At 42.1% G+C, this 23,245-nt stretch overlaps 1 protein-coding gene across 1 annotated transcript in view; it reads left to right on the top strand.

Annotated features, from left to right (window-relative positions):
- Window positions 1-21,138, top strand: part of PLB1 (phospholipase B1) — a gene marked incomplete at its 5' end in the record, with an annotated part of 96,033 nt that extends 74,895 nt beyond the window's left edge. The window contains 14 exons of the mRNA XM_082048934.1: window positions 792-852; window positions 1,546-1,604; window positions 4,062-4,120; window positions 5,247-5,290; window positions 6,506-6,605; window positions 8,063-8,114; window positions 9,937-10,017; window positions 11,260-11,325; window positions 11,884-11,978; window positions 13,142-13,223; window positions 14,485-14,589; window positions 15,661-15,756; window positions 19,226-19,300; window positions 19,779-21,138. Of these exons, the coding sequence (XP_081905060.1) occupies window positions 792-852; window positions 1,546-1,604; window positions 4,062-4,120; window positions 5,247-5,290; window positions 6,506-6,605; window positions 8,063-8,114; window positions 9,937-10,017; window positions 11,260-11,325; window positions 11,884-11,978; window positions 13,142-13,223; window positions 14,485-14,589; window positions 15,661-15,756; window positions 19,226-19,300; window positions 19,779-20,000 (1,197 nt within the window). The 3' untranslated portion in view covers window positions 20,001-21,138. The remainder of the gene's footprint in view (window positions 1-791; window positions 853-1,545; window positions 1,605-4,061; window positions 4,121-5,246; window positions 5,291-6,505; window positions 6,606-8,062; window positions 8,115-9,936; window positions 10,018-11,259; window positions 11,326-11,883; window positions 11,979-13,141; window positions 13,224-14,484; window positions 14,590-15,660; window positions 15,757-19,225; window positions 19,301-19,778) is intronic.
- Window positions 21,139-23,245: the final 2,107 nt, after the last annotated feature.

Raw genomic sequence — 23,245 nt, 5'->3', positions numbered from 1 at the left:
ACTGTCTGCTCTTTAAGGGACTGTCCATTACAACAATTACAATTTTCCCTCACTGCCTTCTTAGCTAATATTGTTGCTCACTACCAAAAAGCATGGGCAGCACATTCATCAGGTCTGCAATGTGCAGTTGACTCAGTTTCCTCAATTGGTGGAATAAATGTAATAGCTATTATATCACCTACTACTGTATGGTAATAACCATTTTATTTGGAGAGTGATAGCTCTCCTTACTGAAATTTTGTAGCTTCAACAATTTTAAAAAATCTATAGGCAGTAAAAGCAGGCACTTTTTGAAAGTTTCTAGGAAAAAAATAGGTTTCTAGCAAGGTAAATATGGGAAATAACATAATACATTAATATAATGCAGCTTTGAAGAGGATTTTGTTGTTGGGTTTTGGTTTGCTTTTTACATCTGATGTCTCTTGAGACAGAGCAGGACTTCAAACCTGGACACCCCACCTTCTAGGTCATGGACAAAATCTCCAGGCTGCAGAAGAGAGGAAAAAAAAATTATCCTTCTTATGGAACTTTGTCATAAGCAATATTTCTAGATGAAATGTTATTCCTTTGGAAAAAATGTTGTGCTTTGGCTAGAAAACTTCACCAAAAGTAATTCATGTTTGGACAGTATTCCACAAAAAAGAGGAAAAGACTGTTGAGCTATATAGGCCAAAAAACTAGTAGCTATATATTAACTTGGTTTTGCCCTTCACCGTACAATTAAACCATATATGAATTCTGTATTATCTTCTAACAACAAGGTGAACCAACTTTGTAACTTGCTATTTCAGAATTGGGGCAGCAACCTGTCATGTTCTGAATGGGCTCCATCCACTCGTGTCCCAACATCAGGTGAGAAAAATCTTGTAAGCTAAAATAAAAAATATGAAAGAATTCACGTTTTGTCCTTAAAAATAGTAAGATCTTGAAACTGCAAATCCTAGATGGAAAGGAAACAATAAAAGCTGATATATTTAGCAGCAAAGGAACAAAGTCTGTCTTGCCATACACAGCAAGTTCTGTAACACAGGAGGTGTGCTCTCTGTGGATAAATATTATCACATTTATCATATACATATATCGTATACAGCAACACGGCAGATTAAAAGGTAGATTAGTGGCTTAGCAAGTCTGACCTACCTGGTGAGCCTACTCTGATGAGCAGCACAGTAGGAGCACTCTGTGTAGTGGGAAGGTTTTACAGGCAGATCGCTAATGGAAAGTATTGATCTATGATCCAGACCCAAAAACCAATTAATAGAGGTTGCATGTATGCATCCCTAAACATACCTAGTCGGTTTTCATTTTTGTCCTAAGCTGTTTTAAGGTCCATTTATTTCCTTGTTAGTTGAGTACACTGTTGCGAGCAAAGGCAAGAAGTTATGCCTTTCGCCTAGCTGACTCATAGAAGTTGTGGCTCATTCTCCCCAAAAGTCTGCAAAAATACCATCAGATTGGAACCAAATACTTGGATCTTTATGGTTTTAAATGATACTTTGTGCCAGTTAGCAATAATCTTACTTTTTTTCTCCTACTGCTTTTTAGCACATGAGCTACAACCTGCCGACATCAAAGTCATAGGAGCACTGGGAGATTCCCTAACAGTGAGTACTGCTGCATTCCCACCTCTGGAATGAGAAAAGCAATTGTTGATTTCTAGCTAGATGTGGTTGTGTCAGGCTTCATCAGATAAAAAGCAAATTGCTTTGGCTTGGCAAGGCAAAACTCACCTACCTGTGTCCCTTTGCAAAGAAATAGCCTGGAGGGAGAAGGGTGACACTGGCAATTGCGTAATCCAGTAATGAATAATTCAGGCCAGAACAGAAATGGGATCACATTCTCTATTGCAGACAGTTTATTCAAGTGTTTTTGAAAAGGGAAATGTCTGCCTTATAGGAGTAGTCTTTTCTAACATAAAAACAAGAACAAGCAATTGGCATTTTTCATGCAATAAGAGATCTTAATGAAAATTTATATGGAAATAATTGATTGCAGAATGAAGTACTTCACACTTGAGATAATTCTGACACTTCTGTATTTCAGAAATTTGCTTTCAGATGTTGCTTCCTGGTTTAGGCACCTTCCATTTAAAATTCTGATGTATTTATATTTTGTGTACCAAGAAATGCAAACCGAAAAGGGGGGGGGGGGGGCGTGGAAAGGCAAGTACCAAAAAAATAATAACAGTGAATACTACAGATCTGCACCGAAGTTTTCTGATAAAAAGTTCTAGAATTACACAGCACTACAGAATTGTTCTGGCATGACATGAAAGCAAACATTTGTGTCAACAGTTCCCATTTATTTGAACTCCTGAGATAAACCAGTGCTCGCTCTGGCAGCTTCAGCCCCCATAGAATTGACAGGGAGCTGAAGGGACTGAAGCCCTTAGATGATCAGGCTTATCTATAGGCAGGTGAGGTCTTCACCTCCTCATTAACTCTGAAACTGATTTTGCTTGACCTGATGAAATTCTGGCTTTTCCACCAGCTGAGCTTTGAACTTTTCTTAGGCAACCTCAGTGACGACCCTGCAAGTTTCCCTCCTATCCATTGCCATGACTCTTAAAATTAACTGCTTGATTTCTTCCTCCCCATCTAGTGCTGGACATGTGCACTAGCACACTTATTTTTTTTTAAATTTTTTAGAGTTTATTTCGTTTAGAACATGAAATGTCTCAGAGAACCCTAGTCATAAGGGCCATACTCTGATGCTTGAGGTCCCTGTCTTGGGACCTGAGTGAGGCAGTTTTTCACACTGCCATCATTTGTGCAGTTCCTATTAGTTGCTATTGCCACAGCAAGGTCTGACTGGGATTTTTATTAAGGGATTTATTGCCCAGGTGGAACAAAAAAAATGTCAGATCATTTCCCACAGGTGTGTACACATGCAAACCCCGCAAAGCGCAGTACAGCCAGCAGCAGTGCACACTGCACTGCCCGGCCACCCCTGGTGCAGAGGGGCTGCCGCAGCAGACTTGTTTTGGTCCACTAAAGCACAGCTTTTTGAAGAATACAAAGCTGCGTGAAACCACTAAGCAACTCTAAAGCTACAGAATAACCTGTTTTCATGATTGCTGTCCTAAATGTGAATCAGGGTGCTGATCTTGCTATAGAGGCCTGTCCCAGTTCTGTGAGCTACTCAAAGTCCATCATAAATTTCTCTATTCTGATGGCTTTATTTATTTATTTTAAAAATATATTAAAGTTCACACTGCAGGAAGGCTGTTCTCAGTGTAGCTGCAGTTGGAGATTAATGAAACATTGAGCGGTTTAGTCATGTCACTGGCTAGAATGTATGTCTGACTTCTTACCATCAATGCATAGTGAAAGCAATAAATATGCCAATGTGCTCATCTGTATTGGCAAAAAAATCCTGCCTACACCTTATCAAGTCTGTATGTTAGACTAGTGGACCGAGTCCAGCAGAGGAAAAGTGGATTTTACATCAAAGATTGTTTTTCTTGGCAGATTAAAAAGCAGCTTCTCTACTGATCTATCTGATCTATTTACAGCTAAAACTGGCTGTGAAGTTTTAATCTTTTTTTTTCCCTTCCCCTGGGTTATTAAGTCTCTCTCAAAATCAGCTTTCTTCAAGAAATGCCAGGACAAAGCATTTACCATCAGAAAAATCCAAACAAGGACAAAGCTGTTGATGTTAATCTGGGTCCATTGCTCTTAATCTGTGTGCTAAAACAATATTAGAGTACTAGTTCTAAAGCCTTATGTCCTTTACCTTACATTCTGATGCCTTCTGGCTGGACTCTATCTCCTCTGATGTTCCATGGTCTGCTACGCAGATGAGCTGCTTTTGTGTATGAGGAGAAGCCTGTGAATTTGAAGCATGGGAGATGCAGGGCTGCCCAGAGGCCAGTGTGTGGTGGATAAGGACATGGAACACTTATGCTAAAACTAGGATATTGCAAAAGCTTGGCTGGATACAGATAGAGTTACCAAAATGCTTCAGCACTTTCACATCACAGTGTTTTTCTTATCTAGACTTGTAGCACTTTTTTTTTTTTTTCCTAATATTTTATAAATGATTCTTTCCATCCTTTCCAGGCTGCAGTAGGAGCCAAAGCAACTGACCCACCGACAGAATGGAGGGGATTTTCCTGGAGGTGAAAATGCTCAATTTTCTTTATTTTTGTTCAGTTAAAAGTGCGGATCACATGGTTGTGTAGTCACATCCTGAAGTATGTAAATGCAGGAGTAGGACGCTGAAAGCAAGTATTGCTGGGTAAGGATTGGAGGAATCAGAACTGAAAAAGAGATTCTTGTGGGGTTTTTGTGTTTATGGGTGGGTTAGTTGGGTGGTTGGGTTTTTTGTTTTGTTTTTATCCAGACCTGATTGCTACAAGCATGGTCCTGTGTGTTTGACAGTACTGGTTTGTTAATAGGACTAAATGCTTTCAGTCTCTCTGGAGTTTATTAAAAATATTGCTGTTGCTGTGATTATCTAATGCAGCATGTAATGCTAGTGAACCTGAGTGTGGATTGGCAATGAACACGGTGAGAGCACTGCATGCGTGTTCAATGAAGATGTCCCAGACATCTTTGCTATTGCAAAGTGGACAAAGACAATACATGTCAGAGTGGGTGTGAATCCCAATAACCATTGTAGAGTGGACAGAAACTGCCTGCTTCATATGGGCAGAAGTGTGGTTGATAAGCATGAGTGCATTTATATATTCTTTTCTTTATCCTTTCTTCCCCCCTTGTATGTATCTGCAGAGAGATACCTTCAGAAGGGACTGATAGTAGTGGTATAAGAATGTCATGGCTGTGCACACAGGCATGTTTTGAATGATAGAGGCAGAGACTCTTTTCATAATCAACATTGCAGAATCCCGGATAGGTGGTTAATTAGCATTTACCGCAGTTTCTCTTCTATGCATAACTGCACACAAATGTGGTTTCAGCAAGGTCATGTGGAGCAACTTTGGTGAAGAAATACGCTTTTCTGTGATGGGCATCACAGCATGTCTATATGAAAAATCACTTCTCCCAGTATGGTCTCTTCCCAGTCTGGAGGCACAGCTTCTATCTTAGCTGATGCTCTTCTTGATTTAATGTGAAATCTCCTTTCAGTACTTTTCCTGAATTCTTGTGGTTTCTCGCCTTAGTCCTATTTGAGGTTGTTATTTTTTTTCTTCTTCTTGGGCTGCTACAGCAACATATGGTGACAATAAGACAGATGGTTGCAGGATTAACTCTACTTGGTGGTTTTGTTCTTTCCCCTCACAGTATTGGAGGTGATGAGACCCTGGAGATCCAGACTACTTTACCTAGTGAGTATCCTGGAAAACCAATGTGAGACTCTGAAGGCAGTTTAAGTGGGTGCTAGGAAACCTCTGGAAACGGTCATGCTTTCCTTGCAAACAGTGGGGTACGCCCATCTATTGTAGGTATGAGCAGTTCACGTGAATCATGGCTGAAACCCAGACTGACCTGATGAGCTGTAAAGTTAATGCAGCCCCTCGGCATCAAAGGAACTGCTTGTGATTGTATTATCCTTTTGACAGAAGTTATTAGGAGTAAATGTGCCAAAGGTGACAGAAGTTCATGGCAGACCTGCTTCTCCTTTACTACATTTTGTGCTTTCCAGTGACTAATTGCAAAGGCTGTGGGCAAATTAAGGGTTATAAAACAATTAGCAGTCCATCTAGGGAGGGTTGTTGACAAGGTTGTGGTTCCTCCTGATGATTTCAAGTTGCTACATTGCACTGGAAAAAAAAAAAATCTAAAAGTACTATAAATTTCTTGTCCTAGTGTTCTGTGTAATCAGTCCCTGTAGTTTCCATAGAAACCATTAAGTGGTCAGTGTGACTATAAATTAGAGGGGACTTGGTTCACAATGATTCATCTATTTTTGTGTGATCCATGCTGTGGAGCAGCTTGACAATACCTGACATTGTTGGTAGTAAAATCTGATATGCTTTGTCTTGTACCATGCACATTAATGTGTTTTAAAGAAAAACAGAAGGTGCATTTCATTTATGCATTATAAATGAGACTCTATAAAGAGGTTTCAGGCAGTACTACAGCACAGTAACAATAACAGATTTTCAGATATCACGCTTCCCTACTAAGGGTTTCCATGAAATCTAGAAATGTGAATACAATTCACTTCTCCGCAATATTATCTTGATGGGTACTTGGAGGAGTGGGAGGTATAGGGCCATATTTGGAGCATCTGCTCCTGGACAGAAAGGAAAATAACTGTGATTACTCTGATGCTCAAATACAAAACTGATGAGTTGCCTGGGATCTGTGAATCTCCCCTGGCTCCTCAAGGCCACAGAGAGAAATAGTTGCAGTGCTAAAGTTTGGACAGTAAATAGAGTTTCCAAGGCAGGTGTGTCTATAGGTTCTGTAAGGTCATAGTGGATGGAGGGGAAAACCCAGGTGCATATTCTCACCACTTGATCGGCTTATGCTTCTGCGGGAGGCAATGTGGCCAGCTGTACTGTGGATGGTTAAACATTGTGTTTCCTCTTCTTAAGATATCTTGAAAAAATTCAATGCGAACCTCTTTGGCTTCTCCACTGGCAGCTCTAAGACAACAGCTGGATTCAATGTTGCGGAGAGTGGTGCCACAGCGCGGTAAGCACAACTGCAACCGAGAAAGGGCAAAGGGGTGAGAACTGATGGACTGCACGTTAAGGTTGAGTTGATACTGATGACCTGTTTGTACTGAGGATGTTTCTGTGATGTGATGTTTTTATTGTAGGTTTTTGTTTGATTTGTTTGTGGGGCTTTTTGTTTGTTTGGTATTGTTGTTTTTTTTTTTTTGTTGCTGTTTAGTTTTTGTTGGTTTTGTTTATGTGTGGGGTTTCCTTTGTCTTTTAATGTAGTATTTGGGTGAATTTTTGCATCTTTTTTAAAATTAGGGACAGAGAGAAACTTTCTTTGGTCTTTTGACCTCTACCCAGAATTTCTGAGCCAATGTCTTACTTATGCTTCTAATTCTACCAGTACCTTTTTCTGCCCAGCCTTCAATATGTAGATCCCTGATTCACTGTTAGGTCATATCTGTAATGAGAAAAAAATATTTTATTTCTTTATTTCTGGGAAACATGCCTCAAACTAACAAATAGAAGCCCACTGCCACCCTAATGTCATTAAAAGCTATCAGTGCTTGCAGTGCAAAGAAAAAGAACAGAATGAGAACTTGGGAACTAATTCCTTTATTCTGCTAAAGAAAAACTCTACTAGTCTGTTAAAAATGAAAATGTGTAAGAGTTTGTATTGCACACTTTGTGCCCGTTCTATGGATATTCATGAAATTTACTCCCAAGACTTTCTATGACACCTTTAACAGTCATTAGTCAAGAGAGTTTCAGGGTAACTAACAAAGCCTGTGTAGCTGCTAAATACTTCCGGAGCAAAGACTCAGGACAATTGGTGTGGTTGTGGAAGTGCAAATGATGTAATAACATTTATGCAGGTGCTGAAGAGAGGCAGAGCTTATTAGCTGAAGCACAGTCTCCTGCTAGTGTATCAGGAGCTCAAGTTTCCAGCTGATGTCTCAACATGGTTTGTGCCTCACTCTGTGGATGCTGCCTTGTTCCTGGAGCTGGACTGGGACTCTCCAGCTTGGCAGTTCCCCAGTGTTAGCAATGTCTTCCAGCCATAACATGAGCCATGAGAATTTAAGACCACATCAGGAAGGCTGCTTAGGTGCCCAGCTTCTGTATAAGCAACAAACTTCCCCACTACCTTTCAAAGGGAGTTACACAACGAAATGTCTCTGTGCATCTGGGCATTAGTGGTTTTCTCCAAACAAAATGCGCTTAAGCCAACTCTGAGATAGGAAGAATTTGTCCCAGTTGCCTGCCACTTGGCAGCCATCCTAGCTGAAGCCCTTTCAGATCAGGTTATTCACTTGTGCAACTGCTGCTGATCTTGGTCTTTCTATGTTTACTTGTCCTTTTGAGGCATCACTTTGCCTGTACTGATTTCTGCTAAGCCTAATATTCCCTAAAATGAGGAGTGGGAGATCAAGAAGATGATGTGCTTTCAGAGCATACATCTAACATGCTTCTGTCCTCTCTTTACAGTAATATGTCAGCCCAAGCACGTGAATTGGTGGACCTAATGAGAAGCAGCTCGGTAAGTGGAACTTGGGTCACTCCTCAAGTGTTCCTGTGGTCTCTGGGAGATGACTTTAGTTGATGGGATGCTTGACATATGAAGAGTGCTTTACTGCTGGGAGAAAAGTCAGTGTCCTTGTCTCTGTTGTGTTTTCCAAGATGAATGTGCCAGGAATTAGCCTTTAAGAGATTATAATTTGCTTATGATAACTTACCCATGTAGGTAAGGTGCAAACACATGAGGTAAAGACTGATGTAGGTGTAGTGTGGCAAGGAGTTTTAAGGATGGTAGTGAGGAAGAGGAGAGATTTGAAGGCTCTGGGAAAATAACAGGACTGGTTAGTTTAACAGCAGCATTCAAAGTGGAGGTCATAAAGGTTGAGGGTAAAATCGCTGAAGCAGGCACCTTGTTACCAACACAAATTGCACGATTCGCTCTTGGGTCTGGAAATGGCAATACTGGGGGGGGTGGCAACTTGTCTTCCCAGTAGATTAGGCCTTCTGAAACTCTGGTTCCGAACAGGCAAGTGGTTAATCAGTGGCCAGAAACCTCAGGATTGTGTGAGTCCTTGTCACACTACAAGCTTTTAGGGAATTAGCAGGGGATCTAGTGTTGTGGACCGGCCTGCTGTGCCAGCTACTCTGAGGGCTACAAAGGGTACCAAAAGAGCAACCTGCTTTTAAATCGGTGGCTGCTGCAGTTTGAGTTAGGGGGAGGAGATCTGGGAGAAACTAAGGCTGCCCTGCTCCAAGTGTTGGCTGAATTGAGCGGATGACTGTCTGGGTGTGAGCTGTTGGTTCAGGGAGAGCACCCAGTAAGGGAATGGGAGTGCCTGGTGCTCCTTGGCTCAGGCTGAATGGGAAAGGAAGGTACTGAACAAGCAGGATTTGTCAAAGCATGTGTGTCTCCGTGCCAGCTCTCTTGATGGATGCTGCATGCTAGTCCCACTGTCAGTTACTCTGCATTACAGATTACTTGGCACAGTGATGGGAGCTGGCGTGGCTCTTCCACAAAATAGTATGTGGCTCTAGACCTTTGTTTTATTCACTGCCTTTTATGCATCTTTTAAAAAGGGGGGGAGTGGGGAAAACCCTGCCACACTTCACCTCTTCATGGAAAGCTTTCCGAGCAAAATGCTGGTTAAAGAGGAGAATTCAGACCTGTGAGTGATTCCCAGGCTCTTCCTGTGTTTGTGGGATCGTTTTACAGATGTTTTTTTAGTGCAGTGTATTTACATAACATAGTTGCCTTTGAACGTTACAAAATGTTTTGATGAGATCCAGCTACAGCTGCCCTTATATGAGCTCAGTGAAGTCACCAGCCTCCTGGACTCTTCTATTTTAATCGAGCTGTCTGTTCCCTGGGGCGCCCCTCGCTCCTCCTGGCTCTGGGGTAATAGTTGCCCAGCTGGCAGGGATCCCCATCAGCACCAGTTCCACAGCTCCATGAGTCACTCCAGCACCCACTCCCACACTGCTTCATCCCCACACTGCCCACAGTGTTCAGACACGGCTGGCAAATCTCTCCTGTCCGTCCCTGTCCTGGAGCTAACATTCATTTCAGCACACTTGCCGTCACAGACGCATTTCCATGCTTGGCTATGCTGACAGATCTCATCTGCTGAAGGGGATTCCTTTACAAAAGCCACACAGAATTTCAGCTAGACTAGCTAACAGTTCACATTTTCCCCCTGGACAGATGCTTTTCTTCTGCCAGCTCAGCATCCTTCTTTCTCTGTTCTGCCTTGCTGTCTGTACCTTGTTTAGCCCCATCTGTTAATGTTACCCCCTGCATACCTAAGAAATAGATGCTGTAATCTGTTTCTCTTATGTGCCACTAGAAAATTAATTTCAAGGAAGACTGGAAGCTGATCACTATCCTCATTGGAGGCAATGACCTATGCCAGTACTGCTTGGACAAGGTTTGTATCTCTGAATTAGGAATGCTCATCCAGTCACTTGGCAAGTGACCAGCCCCGGAAATTTAACCTTTCTCAGTGAGCCAAAGCTCCTCTTTGTTTAAAAAGCACTTGGAAATTCTTCTCCTTTAATCTGTATTGTATCAGAAACAAGTGCACTGCTCTTAATATTGGGGCATGTAGTGCTGAAGTAATGCATGATTTAAGAACCAGCAACCTGCCCCATATTGAACAAAACACCAACGACAAGCTGAAAAGCTCTCCCAGCTTAACTGGACAAAGCGATCAAGACAGCATAGTGTCTGAGGCGTATTGTTACAGGGACACATACATGAAGTTTTATTCTGGAAAGCATCTCCACGCAATAATTACTGAGGATGCTGAATTCTTGCTTCAGAATGACACTGAAAGAAATTACATCAGTTTATAGTGAAAAAGGTGCCTTTTATTAGCTGTCAGTAGTTATCCCCTCTGAAAAGGTTCCTGCGGCACAGACTGGGGGTCTGGATCCCAGCTCGTTTAAATGACTGGGGACTATTCTCTCAGTTTGGCCTGTTTCCCTTTAGAGGCTGCTGCCTGGAGCCTTTTCACCTCACAGCTACACCCCTGTAACTACAGTCACAAAGTCATTTTGCCTCTGGCAGGCATGTCAAACTCATTTTCACCGGAGGCCACATCAGCCTCGCGGTTTCCTTCAAAGGGCCGAATAAATAATACAGTCCTAAAATTATATTTGGCCCTTTGAAGGCAACCGTGAGGCTGATGTAGCCTCTGGTGAAAATGAGTTTGACGTCCCTGGCCTATAGGTTTTTTGGGGCCTGACTGCTTCCATATCAGTTTCCCCAGACTGGCAGCTCAGTTCCTAAGGCAAAAGAGTCTGGTCTGGGTCCCGTAAAAGACGAAATCCAAAGATGTGATTTATGTAGTTGTTCATCAGGCAAAGATTCTGCCAAGAATTATTATATACCTCAGGATTTTCTGAAGAGATTAAGGGAATGTATTAGTGACATAGAAACACAAGCACTATATAACCTGTGTCCCTGTGGCAATAAACCTCTTGATCTGAAAATATACCTGTCAACAAAAGCAAAAAGGAGCATTGAGTCAGTATATCTTCTCATGGACTGCCTTGCAGCTAGAAACTCTGTGAACTCCTTTGTTCAGGTCAAACAGTTAAAACTCCTTGGTTCCTGAAAGAAGGCTGATCCTTGTTTGTTTGTTTGTTTGTTTTTTCCAATTACACAGGAAACCTATTCAGTGCAAAAGTATCTAGAACACCTTCAAAATGCTCTGGATATTTTCTATGAGGAGGTAAGTTTTTAAGATACCCTAGCAAGCTATGTTCCTGGCAACCACACTGATGTTTTTCTTGCCTCTGATAGACTGTCAGTGATTCTGTTTCACACAAGGTCATCTTCCAAATAGCTGGAGTCAGACTGCTGCTCAGCACTGCATTTCAACAACTGCGTTAGATAAGATCCTGAGAAAAACTGGGCTGCAGTTTCAGGGAAATGGTGTGTTTCACAGAGTTTTTGCTGTGGACTAAACATAGCAAAACCCTACTGCCGTTTTTTTTTTTTTTTGGCTAAAGCAACTATACAAAGTTTCACTTACCCTAAAGAAAATGGAAATGCCGCAGGGAGTGAAGCAGCATTTCAGCTAGTTTGTACTAGCTGCCGGGAATGTTTTGGCTGACATCCACTGTACATCTCCCTCCCCCTGCCTTTATACATCATCCCTGCACATGCTGTTGGCTGCAGTCTGCGCAGTTTGCACTGACGCCCTGACCTACACATGGCACTTCGCTCTCACTTTGTAGTGGTATCAAGTTCTGTGATTTGGTATGTCTGGTTATTATAATCCCTGCAGCTCCCGAGAGTCTTTGTCAACATGGTGGAGATACTGGAGATTTCTGGACTGCGTCAGATCGCAGCAAGCTATCCGGGGTGTGCTTTGACAACAAAGTAAGTCAGCAAAACAGGTCTTTACTTTTAAGGTGCTATATTTTTGGATCAGTCTAAATTGCTTCTACAGTAGGACACCAAGCTTTCTAAGCTTTCGTTGCAGGCTTTACTTGATGCACTAGTTCCTATCAGTTTCCTATTACTTCTTCCAATACTTCAGCTCTAAGGCACGAGCCCGTAGATAGCAGAGTCCTCACTTTTCTTCTGAGCTCTAAGGTAGCGTGTCATAGCACAAGTCACCGTACAACTGGTGTACTACTGAACTTCAAAGCCTTTTTCACCCAGCCATTCCCTGCTCAGCAGCACAGGCTGACACCCCTGATGCCTCTCCTCGGATTCCGTGCTGCATTACCTATGGTGCAGGCTGGGCTGCCTACAGCAGAATGCACAACCAGTACGTGCTTTTCCACACCTAATGTGGGAGATGAAAATCCCAACTCAAAGAAGATTGAGGGACTTGTTTTAGAAAGCAGCAGTGCCTTTTACAGGAGTCAGTGTGGACATGAAAAGGCTCTTTAGGCTGTCAGAGAAAGGTGTAACAAAGACCAGTGGTTGGAAGCTGATGCCTAATGAATTCAAATGAAGTTAGACACAGATTTTTAATAATAGAAGCAATTAACTACTGGAACACACTAGAAGGGAAAATAGTGAATTGATTGTATTGCTTGGTATCTTCATATAAATTCCAGGCACATTCTTAGAGGATGCATTTCAGTGAAGCACAAGTTATTATCTCTTGATATGGGGGTAACAGAACAAAATAGAGTGGTCTGAGGAGTCAGACTACACAAACAATTTTTCTTTTCTACCTTTGAACCCCCAGATTTCTGGAACTCTGCTATAAAGCCTATATGTAGGTGTATTTTTTTATTCTGACATAATTTCCTGGTAGCGCATGGCATATTAAATACTTCTGCGTTTGACTTAAGAGTTGTGGATCCTGCAGCTCTTACCAGCTGTGACAGGTGTTCACTTTGAAGACTACATCACTAGAGATTTATTTTTTTTTTAAGTATTTGTCCATTTCTAAGCCAATGACATGGCTCTCCTGTATGTGAGCTTTGAGTACCTATCCTGAGCTTCTTTAAGCAGATACACATTGCTGAAGAATTGTGTAGGCTATTCCAGGTTGCCTTTTAATTCTAGTCTTTCTTTAATTGAAGGAATTTGTGCCCATGTTTTGTAAACCCCAATGAAGATTCTTCTGAACTACAAGAAGTTAAGAGAGTTAACAGAGATTTCCAGGTAATACCTTGATTCTATAACTGGTCATCTTCACTTGTGTCGCTTCATATTGCTTCCCGCTCTGCCCTTCCTCTCATGCATATCCGCAGCAGGACAGAGAAGGAAGACTGGGAAACAGCTTAGTGACAGTCTAACTAAAACCCTACCCAGCTAACCAGTTAGCAGCGATGAAAATCTTTCCACGCTGCCTTATGATTTGACCTTGGTTCTGAGCTGGAGGCAGATCAAGACTGGTTCTGTTTCCAGTTGCTGTTTCAACAGCTGAAAAGCAGTTACTGGTGACGGCTGTTTTGATGATACGTGTTTGTCCATTATGAATAGTTCACATGAATTAACACATCACTGCAAGGGTGACAAATTACCTTGCATCAGCTGTTTTGTGGTAACTCTTAGCAGAGAAAATTAACTAAACGAACCTGATACTCCTTTCTTTTGCTGTGGGTTGAGAGTGTGCACAAAGATAGCTTACCATAGGTCAGCTTGCTATCTGAGAGTAACTTTTCATAGCCTCAGGCATAGGATTCACTCAAATTTAACAAAGGCCACAAATAGCTATTGGAGCAGAAGGTTTTCCATCATTATTCCTATGAATACAGGCATCGCTGTATCAGGTCACATCACGTTCTCCAGTCCTCCCTTCTGGCTCTGGCAGTGGATGTTGTCCAATGAATCTGACAAATCCCAAAAAATCCATCTTGGAAAATACTTGTATAAACCTACCCAAGGGGACATTTTCCTTAACTAACGAAGTGGAGTTAGGGATGATTTTGAGATATGGCCCAGGAGCATTAGAATTTACAAGAATGGCAGGTGATTTTTTCAACACTTGAGTTTTATATTAATTCAGGCACGCCTTTCTGAAAAATCAAGTACACTTCAGTCTCAAGTTAGCTTTCTGAACTCATTTGTCACTTGTTTCTTTTTTTTTTTGTTATTTGTTTTAATTGCCTGTCTCATTGCAATTGTACAGCACTGATTTCTGTAAGTCAGGTACAAGCTATACTTTCATTTTTAAATTAAGCAACTTTACATTTCAAACTATCCTAGCTCCTGTGCATTTTCATCATGAAAATCTCTTCATGAATGAAATTATTTCCTTAGCTTTTTTTCTGGACTGCTTTATAGTATTCAGCTGGATTTATACTAATAATTTATGTCTTCCTACATTGAAACAAGTGCAGTATGCATGTTTTTGATAGATGGCAAATGTTAGATTAACTTTGTAAGTAACTTCTTTTTCCAAACATGCAACTCCGTACAGGCAGAAACCTTACAGCTGATCAACAGCGATCGATATGAAGGGCGTGAGGACTTTGCAGTTGTCATGCAGCCATTTTTCCGAAACACCATGTTGCCCCTGGATAGTGTGAGTCCTGTTTTTCTTTCCCATCAAGAAAAGATCAGTACCTTGATTTCTGTACGGCAGTGAGATCCGTGCTACAGGGATGGTGTTTTCTTCCCTTTGCAGAGTCTAGCAGCACAGGGTGGAACCTGCAATAAGAATGACAGAGTAGAAGACAGAAAAGACTGTGCTGCCTGTGAAAAAAAAAATGGCTTTAGGAAACATTCGTAGTGTGCACACTTTAAACCTAAGCACCCTCTAGCTTTCTCTAAACTGCATGTTTCTTCCCTTGTCAGAGGACTGGTTGACATTCAGCAGAATTTTCTACTGATCTAGGTTATGGATTATGTTCAGGTTTCCTTCACATGGAGACCAGCACGTGCAGGCCTGGCACATCCCAGTCTGGAAACAGGGAGCAGCCTTTGAAGCCAAATACTGATTCTCCTTTTCTCCAACCTTAGCATTATGTGTGCTGTGTAGTTAGGGATGCAAACATTCAGCGTGAATCCTGGTCAAAACCACCCAGTTTTGCACAATACTGATCCTTTTGTTATATCATTATGATTTTGTTCTGGCAGCCCTTAAGTCCAAAGAATGGTCACCATACATATACTGATTAGGCAAATTCTCCCTAAGATAGACATTTGCCACAGCTAGGCAAGCCCACAATTTTTACGTTGCCTGAAATTCAGCACAAATTTCAACAGTTGAAAGGTTATAAGTCTGAGTTATGGAAGTTTAACAAGCAAGGACAAGCAGTTTTCTATCAGTTCTGTACAAGGTGGAGTGTGTGTCAATGGCAGTGCCCATGCAGGAGCTATGACTGTTGGTTTAATGATAGGTTTAGCTTTGTTATGAAAATTGCTATGTGAAGTTGAGCAGGCTACGTTATGCAGGAGGTCCTGAGATGCAGTAATCAGCCCACAGTTAGAAGTACCTAAGTTTATTTACAGTGTCAAAATACGATCATATTGCCTTTAGGAAGACATCAAAATTTTGAAGTGGGTATGCCAAATACAGTGCACTATTAGATATAATATGTCAGATCTCAAAGGTTGAAATGTGCTGAGAAATACATTTTTGCTTTTATCACAGAATGGCAAGCCAGATCTGAGGTTTTTTGCTGCAGACTGCTTTCATTTCAGTGCAAGAGGCTACGCTGAGATGGCCATGGCTCTCTGGAATAATATGGTAAGAGGTTATGACCTAGATCCCTAAGCGTTTGTGGTAGCAGTCCCAGTAAAGATCATGAGAAGGGTGTCTGAAACCAAAACAGTAAACAAGAAATAAAACTGATACCCTAACAAGAGAGGGGGGGCTGCCCAACTCTGAGACCCTTCTCAGTCTTCTTTGCTTAAGGGACACAATCCAAAGCAATCACATTGCAAAACAGAGTAAGTCTTTGCCCATTTCAAATGAGAAACTCTGACAGTCTTAATGTAATTAAAATTACCCTTCTGATTTGGTAAATAACATGCATTAAAGCAAAAAAAAAACAGGCTAGTGAAAGATTCAGTCCTGTAGGCTTCCTGAAAATGTCTGTTGAATGAGCTTGCCCTTCTTCAGTGAATTCTGTTACATTTATTAGAAAAACATACATGCTATTGAATTCTTGCTTCCATTAATAGTGTGGACACGTTGTACCACCCACTCTAGTATCTGAGGCAATTCTAGTAGAGTTACTGAAACTAATGGGGGGCTGAAATCACACCTATGATGCCTCTGATTGCAGTCACACCCCTTCTGTCATTTTGGGGGAAATGATTTTGAATAGTGCTGGAAGAGCGTGAAGCGGTGCGTGCTGGACTTGATAACTCCAAGGTCACGGTGGCTTTCAGAACCATCATGTTTCCCGTGTTGGAAGGAAGACTATGGCATTTTCATGCCACAGAGACCTTTCCTCTTCTTGTCTCATAAACACTAGTACCCAAACACATTGTGCTAGCAGAAATCCTGTATCCTGGTTTGTACAAGAAACAAGCATAAATGGAGGGGAATTTCTTTTCAGTTCAGACAAAATTTGAGCATGATAAGAAATTTCCAGGGTACTTCAGCGTGAACTTGAGCACAAGGACTGGGAAATGCAGGGCAGAAATCTGTGCAATTGCCAAGAATAGCATATGAGCTGTAGGTCCAGGGTTATGGAAAGCAGTAGACGTACACTGCATACACATGCTCTGAGTAATCGATTTGCACATGCACAGCAAGTCTGCATGTCTTATGTCAGGCTTCCCTGGCAGTCTGATAGGCTTCATTACGTGTTAGTTCATACAGGGCTGATGGTGGCCCAGAAACCCCAGGTAAATGTAGAAAACATTCAAACCGAGCATGGCTGCAGGTTTCAAGAAGAAAGAGACAGTACCTGGACATATGGTAGCCTTAAATTTGTTTTTTGTTGCCACGTGGTGTTCCTGTTGGCCATTACTCATCCTGAATCACCATCAGTCCTTTTTTTCTATGTCCAGACTGTCACTCATTTCCTACGCATGTAAGGATATGGACACAAAGCTTTCTACTGGGGTGGCAGGGATCAGGTTTTTACTGATGCAAAGCACAACTATTCCTTTCCATAGAGATCTGTCAGTCTATGCCAACTGAGGATTTTACTGTTTACTAATTAAATCCAGTTCTTATACCACATCCCTGCTTTTCACCCATAGCCTGTGTCCAGCAAGGCTGTGTGAGCTGACTGCAAGGCCATATTGTTTCCCTGTTCCCTGAAAAGCTCAGCAGGCTGCAGGCTCATGGCCAAATGACATGGATTCTTGTCAGCACACGTAAAAGGCCAGACTGTGCCTGGCCACTGCGTGGGTATGCAGGGATGGGGATGGCTTAAGGAGCCTTTCCCTCACCATGATGTTCTTTGCCCTTTTGGCTTCACACGAAGCAAGGCAATGCATGCTCCTGCTCTCTGAAGTCATAGGACCCTACTCTTAAGGGGCACCCACTGCCCCCAAATCCACCCCGTCATTCCCCCAGCCCGGGAGAAAAGCACATGGGCAGTGTATTTAGCTTGTGTTCTGCCTCTGTGTTTGCCACGTGCCCTAAAGGAGCTGTGTGTTTCTTCCAGAAGTTGCCCTGTGCGCTTGTGGATGTGGGGATGCTGTCATCTTCAAAGCTCAGAAGCTAATACTTCTGAGGAACAGATCCCATAGAAATGAAGCAAGCATGCCTGGCTACAGAATTTTGTACGTTATCATCATTTGTCCGGGCTCTGTGCCAGACTCCTTACCAAGTGCCCTGGCACGGGGTCTATTACAATTATCTACAAATAACCAGTCGTGCTGCAGACAGAATGCTGCAGGACATGAGCCGCACATCTTACAAATAACTGCGTCAGAATTTGAGCTGTTCCCTTTAAGATGCAACAAAACTACCAAATTCAGTCTCCACAATGTCAGTTGGCGGGCAGGCCCAGTGATTAGGGCCCTTATGTGAGTCCAGCAGGACCCCAAAACAAACAGCCGAATTTGGCATTCTGTTTTGCTTCTCATCTTCTCTCCACTTGTTAACTTTCTTCCCTTTCTAGTCACATTTTTGTGTGGTTCATATCTCTATTTTGCAGTCTCTTCTTCCTATTTTGTTTTTTAACTGAACTGGATAGGGATAGTATTTCCAGTGTCTCCATGTGGGAATCTTATGGATAGAATTTGTTTTCTCTGTGTTGTGTTGGGCTTGTTGTGATATTATTTCTCTGCAACATACAGCTGACGCTTTAATTGTTTGAGGACAGTAAATGCACATATAGACCAGAGCAGAAGCACTAGCACTCCTCTGTGCCGCATTCCTAGAAGCGCTGGGTAACAACTCTGTGGTTCTCTATGGGCCAGTCCTGAAGTCATTACTTCAGGCATGTCCATGCACAGTTGTAAACACTTAGTTAACGTGACTGAGCAAGCCTCTACTTGTTAGTTTAACTATGGTAACCAATGGTATGTGCACTCCTAGCCAAACACAAATGCTGTGCCGTTAGCTTGGACGTATTTTTAGTTTGTAATGGACTTGAGGTGAGCCTGTGGTCAGCTATTGTAACTTAGCTGACAACTGGTAGTAGAAAAAACGCTATTTAACTCACTTCTTGCAATCTTGTGAACTTAGCCTCAGCTAAAACTCCCAGGAAATTTCTTGTGTGAGTGCAGACTGCAGAGGTTGGCACCATCTCATCCTGTCTCCGTAACTGTACATAATTTCTGAAGTCAATTCCATCCATGACACCTAAGCATCTTTCTTTCAGTACTGTGCTAAGTAACATGACTAACATCTGTCATGTGTTTGGTTTTTTCCTATGTGGTTTATACTGTCATTTGAGACGTGTACGTGGGAGAACTGGGTGTATAGTGAAACAATTTGTTTTAGCAGAATATTTAAAGTATGTGGTATTCAGAGTTATTTTCTCCTCCGCTCAGTGCAAAACGAGGAAAGGCTTCTCCTGTTCCTTGCTTCCCAAGGGAGTTTTTCTGCAGGCAATGCATCAGATTCTCAATGTCTTCAGTTCATGAGCACTAAAATGTTTGCAAACTTTCACGTGGTGCACTTCTATCACATTTCTTCATTGCAGCAAGCACCAAAAGATTGGATAAAACATTGTAACCACCCAAGTCATGAGAGTCTGAGGAGGAAAAAGAATCATTATTAACTTTACTATTGCTTTTCTCCTCAGCTGGAGCCAGTTGGTGAAAAGCAGACTTACATCAACTTTACCCATGACAGATCAAAACTCAAGTGTCCAAACCCTGTAAGTAAAGGCCAAGATGTCCATACTCTTCATTGACTGCTTTTATTTTTCCTCCTTTTCCTTACTGGTAAAATTACTTAAAATAGTATCTTTGTGAAGGCTTTAAATAGCTAAAATATACTCCTCTTTTGTTACACACAGGAAAATGTACTTAAAATTTAATGCAAAAAAAATTTTCCTGGCTGCAGCAGAAAGCCTTTCATTTGGGCCAGTTTTAATGAGTCTACGTATTTCCATTTGGTTGTGTTCAGGAAACAAATTTGGAAATGATGCCATCACTCTCTGAGATAGCTCCTTTTTTGTTCTATGGACATTCAGGCAATAAGGCAGGAAAGATTTGAGCTAAAATTGGACAGAAACAGCTGACAGTCTGTGTAAAGACTGACAGTCCCTCTCTGGGAAGGGGTGATGGCATATTGTCTGAATGCTGCCTCTCGAGGGGTTTGTGGTCAGTAAAGCCTTTGCTCTCCGTTTGTAGGAGAAACCCTTTCTTTCCACACCGAGAAATAGTGGATCCAGAAATTCAGCTCTCATCTTGGAGAAAACTGAACCTTCAGTCCCCTACTGGGCTGTCATTGTGGCTGCGGTAGCTGGAGTCCTGGTGGGTTCTTTACTCATCTGGCTTGTGTCAGGAAAAAGAGCCAAGAGGCACCAATGTGAGACTGACAGAGAAAAGAACGTTAAAATGACAACTCTGTAAAGTGACTGGAACAAACATCTGTCTCTGCTGAGGCTGGTCTCTGGTGTGATGCAGCAAAGTAAAAAAAAAAAAATGTTGGGTATAAATGAAGCTCCTTGGTTAACCAGGAATTTTGGGGCCTGATAATCTTGATCAGAAAGGTACTTTGGAATTAGTTTCTGCAGATCAATCAAGTGGAGGATGAAGTTCAAAGTGTTAAAGCTTTTTCATTCTGGGATGCAATTCTCCATTTAATGAATATTAATCAGGATGTCAATTGCTTGTTTGTGCATCTTGGCACCTTAATTGTGTATCTGCCCTGTTTTCTTATATACCTGTATATAAAATGTTAGATACAAGTCCACCAATAGTAAGGTGAGATAAAAAAGAAAAGCTGCAATTCCACATGTTAGATTCCAGCAAGACCATTGAGTTGAAGGTCATTTTACACAGGGAAGTATAAGGCCATGGAAACAACTTTAAGCCAACTTCTGAGCAACCTGGACCATCCGTGTGGCACCTCTGGTGCAGTGCAGTGTGAATAATCACAGCCTTCCACTGCCTTGGACTCCAGGGACCAGACGTGAAGCTGGGCGACATGCATCACTTCTCCTCCAAGGCTAACTAGCCCAGGGCCATTCTGCATCCTGCTGCCCACTGCTGTTCAACAGCCGGTTCAAGAATGGACTCTTCCTGTGAAGAAGGAATTTCTTCATTAGCATGCAGTAGGGGGTCTAAACAAAAATGAGGTACCTGATTGGCAACCTAGCCTGACCTGAACCCTTCTCATAGGACCTGTGGCATGTTCAGGTGTCCCATACTGGAATCTCCATGGATGTTCCCCAAGGAATAACTTGCAAGGTTTTTTCAAAATTCTGATCAGGACTTCAGAGGAGGCTGTTCCGGGAAACTAGACATTCCTTGTTTCATACTTGCAGGTCAACTCACATTGAATACATTTTGCAGGTTCCCCATGTCTTGTTTTCCAATATCTTTGTTGTTTCCTGTGTCAAATACTGCAAATTTTGATTTTACTGAAGCCAAAGGGTGGTTTGCACTTATGTGATTTTTTCTTTCTTTTTTCTATTTTTTTTCAATGTGTACAACATTTGCACTCCAGAAATGCAAATGAGCATAAAAATAAAATGTTTCAGGGAAGAATGTGTTCTGGGGTTCCTAAATCTATTTATTATGCACACAAAAGGTATTTAGACTCCTTTTTACATGTCACTCCTGTTATTTTCCTTGCTAAGATAAAAAAGAGGTGGATAAAATTCAGGTTTCAGGGGCTGTAGCTCCGCTCACCTCTCCTTTGATCTGTACTCAAAGGTTGTGCTATTACTCGTAGGACTTTCATTTGCCTAAATCTTATCCACAGAGCTCTACACGCAGCCCCAAGCAGGGATATATTTGGAATGCAAAACAGAAGCACCCCCGTCTTGTTTCAGTGCAGCACAGGCACCTCTGCTGCTCTTCCTGTCCCTGTCTTCACTGTGGACCATTAACTCTCTACCTGATATCCCAGCTGCTGGTGTTTATTTAGCTCAGTAAATTGAAGCAAATGCAGCCTCAAACCTGCAATGCAGGAGACAAGATTTACTGTATTCCAGTCCATTCCACAGCAACTTCCCCTCAGACACATTGCAAAACACAAGCCTCACAAGTGAGGAACCTGAGCAAATATCCCAGTGGATCATGAAGGCTGTAATCTCCTCTCATCCTTGAATGTTGTTCTCGTGAGTCCTCTTCTCTCCTGGGAGCTTGGACAGCCACTGCTCTATTGCCCTTGGCTTGGGAAGGAGTAAAAAAGATAGAGCTCACTGCAGATCCTTTCGTCAGTACTAGGTATTTAAAAGAAAACTTAAAACAGTACTTCAGTGTTGATTTACCTTTCTAAACTGTGTGTACATGTAGGAATTGGGGTGGGGGTCCTAGAGCATGTGTTACAGGTACAGAATACTGCAGTTTCTCACATCAGGTTTGTCTTGCTAGAGATGCGTACAAGTGCTTCTTGAGTTTTATGCTGGTGTCCCTGCTAGAATAAATAATTAGACATCCCCTTTCCTCACTTAGCTAAATTTTGTTTGGAGATTCTGAATGCTAAAACATGAGGGATGCAGTCAGTTAGGAAATGAGAAGAAAGATGGCTCATAGCATCTCCAGCATCCTGAAGGACACCAGAGTGTAAATAATTCTTGCAGAGGAGGCAGTGTCACTCCACTTTGAACTGCAGACTCCAGTTGCCTATGGCACCTAGCTCTGTAAGGAATGATGCCTTTACTGATGCTTTTGGGAACAGAGAAGCCATGGAGCTTAAATTATGTTGGCTCTGTGCTGCTTCTGCAACAGGAGACTTTTCCCCTGGTTTCTGTAGCTGTGGTGTAGCTCTACTGTGCTGCTCCAGCAGGAGCACATAGGAGCTGGAGTGTGAACTTGTGGGCTTCTTGTTTTGTCTCTGGAAATATCTTCTGGCATCTTTTCTGTGGAGACTGAAGTATGTGATGAACTGCACTGACATTTAAAAAAAACATCAAGAATCATGCAGTTTGCAGCTGCTCCACAAGGAAAATTATTTCCTTGTATATATTGCTGTTGTGCATTCCCTCTGTGCTCATTAGGTGGATGTAACATTAAGCTGAAGTGAATGATAAATTATTAGGTCTGGATCTTAGACTGCGTTCAGTTTCACATTAAATCAGAGAGTAATCTGTACGTGCTGTCCATCAGTTGTCCATTCCCCTATTTTATTTTGGTAATGTGCCCTTGGCTTCAGACGCCCTCATGGCATTTTTCCCTCACTGGACCGCTGAGTAGGCCAGCTTGCCTACTGATGCACAAAAGAACAGAGGCTTAGGAGGAAATTCAAGTCTGCATGGAAAATTCCATTAAATGGACACCACGTTTGCCCAGGATTTTCTTTGGCCAACAGTGGTCTCACCCACCACTGAAAACTACCTCTTCTTGTGTAAAATGGTTTCTTAGCATCCTGAGAAAACATGTTTTGTGGATTCTTCCTTTGGAGAAGAGCCAGAGGTCAGCCTGCACCAGCAGTCACTGTCCAAAGGAGCTCTGTGGGTACTGACCTTGCTGCCCGGTTCAGGTGGTTGTGATGGGTGTTGCGGGTAGGTGTTATGCTGTTGCCTGGTCCTGAGAAGTAACCTGTTCTACAAACGGAGAAGTGATGGAGCCTCGTAAGTGTTGGAAACTCATTTTTCTACAGCTTAGGTAGCAGTCGAGTTTAAGTTCTGGCTTCCTTTGTCACTGCT

This window comes from Streptopelia decaocto (genome assembly GCF_964273445.1).
Source record: "Streptopelia decaocto genome assembly, chromosome: 3".
Taxonomy (NCBI): domain Eukaryota; kingdom Metazoa; phylum Chordata; class Aves; order Columbiformes; family Columbidae; genus Streptopelia; species Streptopelia decaocto.
Note: the sequence above shows the minus strand (reverse complement) of the source record. Positions and strands in the feature narration are given on the sequence as shown.